Below are 13315 nucleotides of genomic sequence, written 5' to 3' on the forward strand. Positions count from 1 at the left end.
GGTGCAGACATCAAAATACCTAATTGATTGTAACAACAAAGAAGTTTACTGTCACTTCCTACACGCAGCTATAGGTTTGGTAGACTCGATAGCGGGTTTAAAATCATATACTCGTACATAGGGGGGCTAAGGCGAGAAAAGGGGGGGTTACCATGACCCTTTGAACCTAAGGAAAACCTTTTTAAGGACGACAATTGCGATTACCATGTAAATTATGATGAGAGAGAGAGCACAAGCAAGAAAGGTTTTTCAAGGATTTTAACAACTTAAACTATTATTTTTATATAACGTTTATCCTTTAAATCTAAAATCCAATGAGAACTGGGTGAATTTTCGGTCACGCTGTTGTACATATCCTAACCGCATGTAGAGAGCTTAGTCAAGTGTCAAAAGTTTCACGACAGAAAGCTTTAACGTGTCCTGATCCCAATTACAAAAACAATATAATCGTCTGTTACTGAGTTTACTGAGGTTATGATTGAATTTGAAGTGCAAAGCAAAACTTCACTAAGATCTTATCAAGCAATTTATTCGGCACTTCGGGCAGTTTTCCACTTTGGTTCTCACTTCGCTGCAATTGGGAGTAAATTGCATTCATCATCAGAGCAATCAAATTAAGATGGAAGGTACAAACTGGCATTTAATCGTATGATCTACAACAATCCGGCTTCCTTCACCATACCATAAAATAAATTATTTTCGTCGGCTAGTAGTACGCTGGGTGGTCCAAACTGCACACACTCTGACGCATCCATTACAATTATGTTATCTGAATCCATTATTGTGTGAAGTCGATGAGCTATGGTAATAACGGTGCAGTCGGAAAACCTTCTTTTAATTGTTCTTTGTATTAACGCATCAGTTTGGAGATCAATGTTAGCGGTAGCCTCATCTAAGACTAAAATACTGTTGTCTCGCACAACCGCTCTAGCCAAACAGAACAACTGCTTTTGCCCAACACTCATTCCCATTCCACCTTCCACAATGGTAGCATCTAAACTTTTAAAACACCGCTTCATTTCCACTTCGTCCAAAGCATCCCAGAGAGTTTTATCCGAATGTTCCGAATACGGATCCAAATTGCTTCTAACTGTTCCAGAAAATAACACCGGATCCTGAGGGATAATAGAAATTTTTAATCGAAGATAATCCGCCGCCACGGATTGGATATCGATACCGTCGATTAAAATGGTTCCGTCGTACTCGTACATTCGGAACAGTGCCGAAATTACCGACGTTTTCCCAGCCCCAGTCCTGCCAACAACTCCAACCTTTTCTTTCGATTTAATGTGAAGGTTTAAGTTTTTCAACACTCTTTCGCCTCCGGCAAAATATCTCAAACTGACATTACGGTATTCAATGGCGCCGTGATTGGGCCAATTGTCCAATCTGCAACCAGATTTATCTTCAAGGTCCAAATTCCTGTACTCCAACACTCTCTCCGTGGAGGTCATTTGGTTTTCGAGTTCGGCCCATTGCCTGATCCCCCATTGCAGTAATCCAGTGAGTGTGTACGATTGAGTGATGGCCAAACCAACTTTCCCGGCAAGTGTCTCTAAATGCACCGTGTTAGGATTGGAAGTTAGAAAGTCTTGCCTTACCTGACTTAAAGAACAGAAACAAAAGTGTTATAACTGTAATGTATATACAGCAAGTGACGTCCAAGTAAAATCCAAATGCCCTGGCAGTGGCGATGTTCATATAAACAACAGAACTGTACAGATCCTGGTGCTTGTCAAATTCCTTTCGTAAAATATCTTGAGCTTTGCTTGCCCTGATCGTAGTCAAACCATCTAAGGTTGCATTTAAGTGGCCTATTACTGGACTCCTTGCTAAAATGAACAATGATAATTTGGTAATCGTTTATTCGAGTACCTTACTGGCGCCTTCCAGTCGTCTCAAGCTTCTGCCGGTGGGCATATAGAACCGCCGTGCCAAATATAGGATTGCTGTGAAAATTGTCGATGGAATGATGAAGTAGAGATTGACGGATGATACCACGAACAGAACTGCTAGCACGGACAAAATAACCTGAAAAGAGAATGGTTAATGCAAACGATTTTTCGACTTTTGATGTGTGATGAAAAAATAGAAAAATCGGCTGAAAAGCTTGTTCAGGAATTTTGGATACTTTGTATCTGTCTTGCTGAAGACTCTACACAATAACAGTGTTTTCTAATGCCAAAAGTCTGAAACACAGTGTCACAGAAGCTCGTTTAGGGATTACAGATTTGTTTTAGTTAATTATTATTATTCGAAATCTGCACTAAGTGTACCAACCCCACCACTTTCACCATCCGAGCCGATGGAAAAAAGTCACTTTCACTACCAACAAGAAGAGGCGGTATTCAGCTCTGCAGGTGGCTAAAGATTAAGAGCACTTCCAACGTATCAGGACAATAAGGATAAATGAGTGGCGTTTGCTCGACAGATCCACGAGTAAAAACTGACGTTTACGACGACCAAAAACGTTTCAAACCTCCACCCTGGCCGACATCACTAAAACCCTTGAGGAGTTGCAATTGCCTTAGCTCACATCTCAACTTGAAGAAAAGAAAATTCTAAAGGTGATTATCCGGAGCCTCGTAGAAATCGCTGCCATAGATATTTATTTATTTATTATCCCTCTCTTGTTCTGGTGGATCGAAGATGCACAATGACCTCAATAGCTTCAATCGGGCGCGAAAGCGACAGGCTTGAGATATCATTGGTATTGGTTCAGTTACCAAGAACAACCTGTAAGAGGACATTTGTCAAGGTCCACGTGCCAATGGTACGGATTCGCGTCCCTTAAAAGGAAACCCATCGTAGGACAAAGTCCCTGCTGTCACGGCTTCCATCATTCAAAGCGATTCGGCCACACTGACGCTCGCTGCGTGAATTGCGTCAGCTCCCACTTGACCGCAGAGTGCATCAAGCCAACATACGAAAGAGTGTCTTGCGTAACCCGAAAATTCCGAAGAATGCGAAACATTTCCGCTTCTTCTTTCAGCCGCAACTGCGCCCGTCGAGACGCATCCAAACCGCTGAGACTCATCCCGAAACCAGAGGAGGAGGGGCACCGAAACCGGATTCCAAGCCGACGGCCAGTATCCAGTCGATTCTGCACTATATGGGTTGTGGCGGGAACCCTGAAGGAGATGTTTGTGTGTGCCTCTTTTGGAGCTGTGCATTTAATAAAGCACATACGCAAGATGTCGATGTCTGGCTGGTGTACGATACCCACCTACGCGCTGAGAAAACCCCTATGATGCCAACCAAATGCGAAAGCAGGCGTTACCGCTATCTACGTGAAAGCGTGTTACGTCGCCAATTCAAAGTATAGAGATGAACGAAGATCTGGATGTGCCATGGCCATCGCCGGGGATCTAAACACATGGGATCTTTCGTGTGACCGTAGGGTTTCGAACTACAATATCCTGAAATATGTTGAGATGCAGGATAAACAATATCAGGCGATCGACCGATAGGTAATCGACGATGTTGAGGATTTTGAAGCGATAGACGGCGAGTTTGCAAAGCCACTCTACGAGATACCACGAAGTCGCTGCGAGAGCGCAGAGACGATCTTCATCTTGGGAGAGATAAACCGATCGAGAACGCGCTTCCAGCGTTTATGGAATCTGTTAGAGCGAGCTGATTTCCAATGACTTCAGTAGGGGACCAATATCGCCATCGCCAACTTCAGAAACGAGTCCCGAGGGAACCGCCTGCGATTCTTGAGCTCCCTTTAGATGGGGACGACGCTGCGTCGTAACCTACTGAGATCCCTCCCGCTGTACGGAGCCGGAGACCTGATGTATATATACGCCGAGAAGACCGACACCTTTGCGGAGTGTCTAAAACGTAATTTTTCTCCCAACTACGGAAACGCGGATCTAAACTTTTTCGACGTCATCAACCATAAGGTAAGAAGATTCCTACGCCGAGAAAACGAAGAACCAATGGGGACCACGACCGAGGAACGCATCGGGCTCGGACGGAATCGGGAACATGGTACTTTCCATCACAGTCGAAACATGCCGTATGCCGACTTAATTATGTTACAGAAACCTGACTACTCCACGAAGTTCCCGTAGAACAATCCCCCGATCAGTCGGATGAGCCTGCTTATCCCTAACAAAGCAGAAACTGTGATCCTGAGGGGCAGCAATACCCAATACCAATCGGATTCCGGAAGGGTGTCCTAAGAACTCACCTCGCCATTCACCGGAAATGTCACTCCCTAGAGGAATCGAAGTACCTTGGCGTCGTGACGTCTGACGTAGAGCGCTCACGTCAAATAAAGCAACCACACGGGTCCAACGGGTCGCACGGAAATGACGGTGTCGTACCCTTTCCTTAACAAGGAGAGCGTACTAAGCATTAACAACAAGTACGACTGTACACGTCGGTCGCACGACCGACGATGGCTTGCTGCCCTTCGGTACCCTGATTATGACATCACAAAACGGCAGATAGTTCTAATCAAGGCATTGAAAATGGCTGTGGTTCGTGCGGCAACGACATTTGGACGTGCCCGCCATCAAAGAAATCGCCAACGCAGCGGCAAAAACCTTCGGCGGCCTGTGAAACTACCAAAACGAGCTAACAATGGATCTGCACACATACGAAGAGGACAAACGCATGAAGCATAAATGTCCGAAAATTGTGTTTCTGGAAGTAGAATGAGAATAAGTAAAGGCTCTGAGTTCAGAAGGTTGGGCACCCTGTATGTGTCAAATTTTAATTATTTTTGACGTTAAATGTTTGTCTCTAATTCAGAATTTCAATCATGTATCCAAGTATTTTTGATTTTTAGAATTATTTATTTTATTTTTCATTTGCCTATTATGTGCCAATTATATCTGTCATATGAAACATATAAAGCAGTCTATGACCCTCGAGGGCATAATGAGATGACAATCCATTATGCCCTCTCATTATGCCCTCAAACTGCCTGTCAAATATATTGATGGGAGTTATGTAATAAAAAAAGATGCTACTTGATTCGTATGAGGCACTAACAATAATCATTACATTTGTATATTGGAAATACATTATTTGGAACGATGAAAAATAAAATTTTGTATGCACCTCAGGCATTACTCGATATTTAACCCTCGGGCGACTTACAATCCCTCGAGCCAGAGGCCCTCCGGCTCTGTCGCCCTCGGCATAAATATCGCCTTAATGCCCTTGATACATAAATAACTATAATGATGAATTTGTTTGTATTATTATTCAGATAGATTTGCATGTAGTGTTTTGTAAAAATTTATCTCATCTCTGGTCATTGCGATAAGAGCGATATCGCTGCGTAAGCTGATGTTTTAAGTAGGAGAAACGGACGTTAATCGTTGCTTTTTTTGGTGGTGGAGACAATTAGTATATCGCAGTCAGCAGCAGTGATTTGTTGCAAGACGTTCAGTCTTGGTGATAAGAAAGGTTTTGTAAAAGAAAGTCAGTTGTATGCTCTAAGAGATTTAACCTACTACGTCGATTAAAGTGAATGTTTAAGTCGAGTTAAGCGTAAACGTGTAGTGTGCTTACGAAAAAGTTATTCGGAGTAATGTCGTTCAAGCGTTTATCGCCTACGTGAAGCCTCAGTCCCCGTTAAAGGGAGTTTTTTTTCACCATCAAAGAGAAAATTTTACATCTGTATTTCAAATAAAGCCACTGTCGTTTAAATGGAGATTCATGTGCAATAAAAGAAGTAAAGTTACGAAGTATCAGCGTTTGATGTTTGTGCATCAGTTACAAAAAGCGTAATTGGCCGCATATTTTGGATTTTTAACGCGTTAATGTAGTTATGTTTTCTTTAATTGCTTCTTTCAATCGATCGCTTGAGCGTGGTACTTTGTTTCATATGTTGCTAATAATAATAATAAAAATTGCGTCAATACTTACACTACTACATTCAAACAGGACGTTAGGCATTTGCTCGTCTATGATTCCCAAATCCCGGGAAAATCGATTAAGTACACTTCCGGATAAATTATTATCGAAGAACATCATTCCAGTGTTCAAAATGCGATCTACGACCGAATTGTGTATATTCGTAGACGCTTTGCTACTGAAGGTGTAAAACGTGTAAGCCCGAAGTATTGTAAATATTGCTGTACCCAGCATCACAAATGAGTACAATCGCATAACGTTGTCGTGAGATTCTTCTAATTTTTGGTACTCTGTCGAATTTGTGGTTTGGTTTAAACGAAATCCAGAGAGCTCTTGTTCCATGTCTACCCTAAAATACTTGGGTTACGGTTTTTAACGTGCAGAAACGTACTTACCAAAAGCTGACGAAATAATCCGACCAACTAGATGTGGCTTGGGCGACTACTGAACAAAGAGCAACTATCAAGAACATCTTCAAGCCGCCACCGGAAACAAAGTATGCATAGTAAACTGCTTTGTCGACCTGCCCTTCGCGATTGCTTTCTTCGTAGAGATTTGGAACTTCTCCTCTACTCTGAAGCAGTAAAGACGATTCGTCGGCGTCACAAGCATCATTAAAATCTCCTGCTTTATTAAGCGTTTGGGGTTCGTCTAGCTTGTTGCAACGGAGCACTGAATTAACGTCATTCAATTTTTTAAAACTACTAAAGTCACCGTGGAATTTCAATTGTCCATTGCTTAAAATAAGTACATGATCCGTGTCATCTAATGCCAGCGCACTGTGCGTCACAAGCAAGCACAGATGATCTTTCAAAAACCTTCTTATGCACTCATTGTAAATATGTTGGGCTACACAGCTATCGACTGACGACAAGCAGTCGTCCAATAAGTAAATGTCGGCTTTCTTATAAATGGCTCTCGCCAAGTTTATTCGCGCTTTTTGACCTTTGCTGAGATTTAATCCGTGATCAGCAACACACGTTTGATCACCACTCAGAAACGCGTCAAAATCGTGTTCTAATGCGCAAACTTCGATCACTTTCCGATAACGCTTTTCATCGAACTCTTCTGCGAAAATAATATTTTGCCTAACCGTCGCGGGAAACAGCCAAGGATCTTGAGAGGCGTAAGACACCTCCCCGCACATCTCTATTTCACCTTCCGCTTTTGTGACGTCACCAAGTAGCAGTTTCAGCAAAGTTGACTTTCCAGTACCGGTTGGTCCAATCACCAATGTCAAACCTTTCGAAACGCTAATACTGATTTTATCCAAGATCGCGGCCCCACTTGAATTTTGCACGGTTACATCCTTCACACAGATTTTCGGTTCCTTAACTTCGCACAGATTCTCGTTCCCAGGTACTTCTTCCATCATGAGAAAGTTTGTAATTCGATATAGCGATGCTTTCAGTTCCGCCATTTGAGCGATACCCAGCGGCATAAAGGTGGACAGAACAGCTCTCAGGGCACCGAAGCACGCAGTTACAATGAAGGCCTTTTCGGCCGTTATATGATTACCCAAAGCAATGTATGTCATAACGCATATGTAAAAGGCGAAACGCGAGGAAAGTAATCCGAAACACAACGCAATGGCCTTGATATAAAACAAAATTCGCAAATCCTTGATTTCGCGCCTAAAAAAATCGATTTTAGTATTCAACAAGACGTGCTCGTAACCTACTTCCGTAACTGGTTAACTGTTTTGCCAAAGAACTTTTCCCAAGTATACATTTTTATGATCCGAATTGCGGTTAACATTTCCTGGGTGATCTTCACTCTCTCATCGGTTTTCGCAGCAGTTTTCAGTCGAAATCGCGCCGTCCATTTTCCCAAATACACTAAAACGAGTTTTTACCAATCTGTATCGCTCAAAATTGGAAGAGAGAAGATGGTGGTATTAACCTTGAACCGGGACGAAGAGCAAAAAGAACAACATTGCGATTAGTGCCGGAATTCCAATTTGGGCGTACATCATCCACGATAATACAACAATTTGTATTACTCCGTTCCACAGGTGATGGAAGAAGTGAATGCTAAAGTAGAGGCCGTTAACATCTTTGGTCAATAGAGTAATAACTTTTCCAGAGGCGACCTCCGACGAAGAACTCGTCCCTAAAGCCAGACATTTTCTGTATATCAGCCCATTGAATGCGATTTGTGTTCTGATAAAAAGTCGCTCAATCCCAAACATATACGAGTGAAAACCCACCGTTTTTAACAAAATAAAGGAACCTAAGGCTAAGGAGTAACACAACACATGCATGTTGCCCTCAGAAGAATTCATTTGAAATGACTTTACAATTTTTCCTATTAGAAGTGGGAAAGTTGCCCTGGAACGAAGCAATTACAAGCGATAGCCAATTTCCTAAACTTACATAGTAACTGTGTTAATCAATAACAGTCCGATTCCCAAACAAGCATAGGTCACACCGAACATTTTGAAAAAACAGAACACTAATTTTGGATTACGTTTACGTTTCTCTTCGTCCCACTTTGCATCTAAGGCGCTAGCCAACAAGCCACTTTGGCAATCTGTCGTAACTCCGTAAACATCACTTACTTGGAGCGCCCTTTTCAGTCCCTGGCGAAAAATTGGAAATGTAAACCTACGGAAATTTGTCACAGCGCCCCACAACGAAACAACGATTACTCACGAGTACACAATTTTCGCAAACAAATTTGCATTTTCCCTAGGGTTTTGTGGCCGATGACCCTTTGTGGAACGAAACATTCTGGAAATAGCACTAAATGTAATTATTAATTTTTTGCAGACTGGGGCTTGAAGTGCACATAATCTAATCTAGTACATTTAAATTGTATGAGGTTTATCGAAGTTACTTGGTGATAGGGCTTATAAAATATCATTCTGATTTAATAAAGATTAGAGGAGATACATACGCCGATTATGTGTTACGTAATATACGTTAAATGAAGGACAAAGGGAATAATATAAGAGGCAGACGTGCCTTCCATGTAATAATATTCACTACTTTAACCAAATCAACCAATTCATTTACCTACGTCGGCCGCATATTTTTATTACATTCATTTTGATTGAGAATACACGGAACTATAGAAAAAAATTTCCCACGAGGCCCTGAAAGAAACACGATCCGAGAAGGATAACTTCCAGGAAAAAAGAAAAAGACGCGTGGAAATTTCTTAAAAATTCGCACGTCACAGAAATTTGAACAAGAAAGTTTTCAGTTGTAGGTCATTTGTGACATTTCCTTTCGCATTCTTCCCCATTTGTTTATTTACTAAAATGTATTACTCCTTTCAGCGGACACAATTCATAAGAACCTATAAATGGCGCTTGCATGCTCCTATTTTTGCCTCTCTTTTTCAGCCCGAAAAAAATAGATAGCCGTGCATTGAAGGAAACTAACGGTTACATTTGCCCCATGAGGCGTAAGGACTGCTGATTACGCGGACGATGACACGTATGGTTGCTTGGCTGTTTTAAAAAATTCGTCTATACCGCTTCGTAGCGAACGTGAACGAAAGTATGTTTGGAAACAGAAGCAATAACCGCGTGTATTTTCGAAAAGGTGTGCATTTTCGAGATAAAAAGCTAGTGAGCCCGTGGTGGAGAGCTTTTGAAGGTAGTTTGAGTTAGACCGTCAGCGAGCATGTACCTTGTTTTCCAGAGTTCTCGTCGATCCACTAGGCGACGCGCTGCAATTACGTTGGGTCTTAGCCGTCGATCGTTAACGTTCAATAGCAACGTATTTATAACGGAACACGCCAAATATTCGTAGTGCGTGCCTTGCATAGTCCATTAACGATACAGTATTCTGATGGGAATTTAATCACGTGATTACTATACCAACGATATAACGTTGCGTTGCATCGACGCTACGATTTTAAGTAAAGTGGACATCTGGTACGCTTTCTGAATCATCGCGAAGTTATTTACACCGGCCCGGTATGAAGAGTTGTACCGGCACCGATAGCAGCATCCATCCGGCAAGTGTGCGTTGGCGTAAAAATTCAGTCTCCAAGTTTCTTTTCCTGGGACACGTAAAAAAAGTGAGGAAGAAGATCGCCAAAATATCGACCAAATTAAATTAATTTTACGTTTTAAACCCCCACAACAGCTAAAATAGTGTCATGCAAACGAGAGATTAATACCGCTTCCTAAAGAATTGTGAAATAACTATATGGCGTGATATATTCCTACAACCAAACACGCAAATAATAACATGTTATGGCACCCACGCTAATTAAGGTCTGCGAATGATTGGTATACAAGGTCCACTAACTGCGGCTTCGCTAACTATGAGAGGCAAGATAGGTCTCAAACCCTTAAAGCTGAGCTGAGTTCACCCCTACACAATTATATAAAATTACATAAATCATAAAACAAAAAGTACTAATGAGAAGCGAAAACTGCCGTGTCTTTGCGATGCGCCCGAGTCGAACAGACAGTTCTCGTGTTCACGGACAGACGGACAAACGGACACCATCGGCTCCCTAATAAAGCTTGCATCGTTTTGCTCTACCGCTTAATAAATGTCAATATACGTATATTTGTAGTAGGTGACTAAGAGGTAAGATTTAATTACGCGAAATCAACTACAGCGGTCACAATTTTCACAGTAATACAGTTTTGTGTTTTTGACAACGAATGGTCTTTAATACTGAGGCCTAGTTATATTAAAAGGGCGAGTGTACGTAGTGTCGTGAAAAAGTTTCCCTTCGACGATAATTAATAAAAGTTGCGCAAGACGAATTCCATAAGCTACTTCGACTAAATTGTATAGCATCCCAATTTTGAAATCTATTAAACAGCCTGCGATTTGGTTCATCCACCAGCGCTTTTTCTGTAAACAGCTTGCGATTATATTAGCCAGCTAGCGTCTTGAACCACTACGCAGAATCTTCACGAAAGCCGACCTGAGAAGATTATTGCTTCAATTGCAGCAATTAAAAGCTACATTTCGTTCTTTTGAGAGCGATATCAGAATTTTACTTTCATTGTTTCAAAGGTATTTTAAATGAGCTTAAAATTTTAAGAACTTTTTGGAATTATTGCTGCTTGGAATAAAAAAAGATATTTGGTCAAAAGAGGGGCTGAATGAAAATTACAGAATCTCACCAAAACATATTGGAGTATAACTTTCAGAAGCCGCATTTTTTCAAATTTTGATGACAATTAATGAATACCAGTGAAAGCAGCGGGAACTAAATTTTTTCCTCATGTTATACTAGATACTTTTTATCTGAACTAGGTGGAAGCAAACGTACCAAAAAGGTAAGTTACAAGGGTACGGTAACATAACCAGACGAAGAGATCACCAGAAGAATTTACACCATCAACCGAGAAGGAATATAACCCTTTACAAGATACCAATAAGCATTAGCGACCCTTCTGCGAGGAAAAATTACCGAACCACCCTTCTATTTATAACCATCCGTTACAGTTGATTAATAAATCAAAATCTTGCCCTTAATTGCCCTTTATAAGCCACATAGAAATTATTTGGCCGTACGTGTACTGTTGTAGACAAATCCATTTTTAAAGCATTGCAAAAAACACAGTATTATGGAAAAAAAAAGTTCTTGTAAACGTACAGTTGCGTTAGTGGATTTAAACGACCAAAATGTTCTTAATATTCCAATTAGTTATTGGCTAAAAAAACTGCCAAACCAACGTTCATCTAAAAAAAATTCCCATCCTGCAGATTTTCGTCTGAATCTACCCCATTGGAGTCTTCACCCGCCTTTCACCACCATATTGTCTCAATGAAAATGTTGCAAAATGTGTCACTTACCCTGAAGAGGCAGTAAAACGAACAATACTGAAGCACCACATAAAGCTGCAACCCCAATTTCAGCATACATCATATATATCATAATGCCAGCTTGAAAAATGCCTGACGCCATCAAAATAACAATATCAATTGCATATTCTAGATGGTTAATGTCCTTCGATATCACTGTTAGCACCAATCCAGTAACGTTGTGTTTCGATAAGGCAACATTCAACTTCAGGCACTTTCTATAGATCAGTGATGAACATGCAACTTTCACTTTCAGACCAAGTTCCGATATGTATAGGATGTATGCTTGTATGTAGAAAGTGTACAACAGTATTAGACCAAGTAATTCTGTTGTATAAATAATTGCATCATGTAACGTTACTTTGGAGTTCGGTGTAAAGTATGATACCAACTTCCCTAACAACAACGGGTAAATAATCCTACAAAAACAGTACGTTTTTAATTAGGTATGTCATTGGACGTTTCTTACATTATTGCTGTATCTATTACAGTCACCCCGAATATCCAAAAGAGAAATTTCTTCCAAAACAACTTAATCACCGCATACATGAAGATATTCCTTCCACTTTTTTTCTCGGTCCTCCACGCCGCCTCCAACTCATTCCCCAAATCTTCCGAACCAAACGACTTGAGTATTTGGTAAACATCGGCATCTTTAACATTTTCTCTAGGAAACTGTCTAAAAATCTTGAGCGCGAAACTAAAATGGTTCCGATAATAGGTACTACGATTGACCACTCAATTCGTACTCACAAAAAGGTTAAAACTGATAACCAGCTAGCATTCTCCCTAGGATTGATTTTGCGCAGCCTATCCGCTCTACAATCCATTTTCTACCTCAAAATACTTACTAAAAACTGTTTTGCCAGTAGTGAAACCATAATTTCTGTTAAAATAGCTAAATTGAATAAGTAGTTAATACGTAGGTAGGTTTGCTCTTGTACCTCAATTTATTCCAATTTTCTTTGGCTCTCGTGCACTTAATTAACCTCAATACAACAACGGACGAGATCGATCAAACCATTTTCTTCAAAAACTACACTGAGGGTGTCCGACATGGACTGGCGGTTTCGCTATTTTTCCACGGCAGCAATTGAAGGGCATAAATTCGAAGTTGAACCGATTAGCACAACAATGCCTTAATTAAGGTATAATGCAACGCTTTTTAGAGTTCGTTGTGTAGCAAGATATTTCCGCCAAGAATAATTCTGACATTCGAAAGAGGTGCCTCTCGGATCAGTAGGGAAAAGTTTCCTGATTGTGCTCTATTTTATTTCTAGAGTGTTGCGTTTCTGCAAATGCTAAACCACTATTTCCCACTTTTACCTTACATAACGTCCGTGTTCGTCAATAATCAGTAAGGAAATTTTTGTGCTACATCAACGGCAATAATTACTTTGGGAATTGTTAAAAAAAATCTTTTAGCGAATATTTCACTTCTGTTTTTATCGCTACTTCAATTTTGATTTTCTCATCAATTTTGTTTAAAAAAACGTATAAATAATGCATTACCCCGAAAATCATTGCGTCATTGCGTCCCTGACTGTGACAAGCGGCAGGAAACGTAGTCTATTCTGCCTCTGTCATGGAAACTAAAATTTCCTGACAGAAAGTAGCATGAAAATGAAGGTTACAGGACGATTTTGGGTAAA

The 13315-nt window shown here is 40.8% G+C and overlaps 1 protein-coding gene across 6 annotated transcripts; it reads right to left on the reverse strand.

Moving 5' to 3' along the window:
* Positions 1–513: 513 nt before the first annotated feature.
* On the reverse strand, positions 514–12717 carry LOC116172167 (probable multidrug resistance-associated protein lethal(2)03659). 6 transcript variants are annotated; one of them, XM_031489318.1, is made up of 10 exons: positions 12608–12717; positions 12417–12561; positions 12133–12363; positions 11655–12082; positions 7559–7715; positions 6273–7511; positions 5890–6226; positions 1881–2031; positions 1602–1832; positions 514–1555 (listed from the first exon to the last, which is right to left on the reverse strand). In XM_031489318.1, the coding sequence occupies exons 2-10, from the start codon at positions 12491–12493 to the stop codon at positions 654–656; spliced, it is 3753 nt and encodes a 1250-aa protein (XP_031345178.1). In that variant the 5' UTR covers positions 12494–12561; positions 12608–12717; the 3' UTR covers positions 514–653. The 6 variants fall into 6 exon arrangements, with proteins under 6 accessions (XP_031345178.1, XP_031345179.1, XP_031345183.1 ...); XM_031489319.1 differs by having other exon boundaries at positions 12417–12549; positions 12608–12704; XM_031489323.1 differs by lacking the exons at positions 11655–12082; positions 12133–12363; positions 12417–12561; positions 12608–12717 and adding exons at positions 8438–8483; positions 8532–8798.
* Positions 12718–13315: the final 598 nt, after the last annotated feature.

Source organism: Photinus pyralis, unplaced genomic scaffold, assembly GCF_008802855.1.
Source record: "Photinus pyralis isolate 1611_PpyrPB1 unplaced genomic scaffold, Ppyr1.3 Ppyr1.4_LG5, whole genome shotgun sequence".
Taxonomy (NCBI): domain Eukaryota; kingdom Metazoa; phylum Arthropoda; class Insecta; order Coleoptera; family Lampyridae; genus Photinus; species Photinus pyralis.

Coding starts and splice junctions, on each gene's coding strand:
- LOC116172167 (XM_031489318.1), bottom strand. CDS start 12,493: ATGGATTGTAGAGCGGATAGGCTGCGCAAAATCAATCCTAGGGAGAAT. Junction 12,083..12,132: donor GTAATAGATACAGCAATAAT/GTAAGAAACGTC, acceptor CTGTTTTTGTAG/GATTATTTACCCGTTGTTGT. Junction 2,032..5,889: donor TCCTGTTTGAATGTAGTAGT/GTAAGTATTGAC, acceptor TTCTCTTTTCAG/GTTATTTTGTCCGTGCTAGC.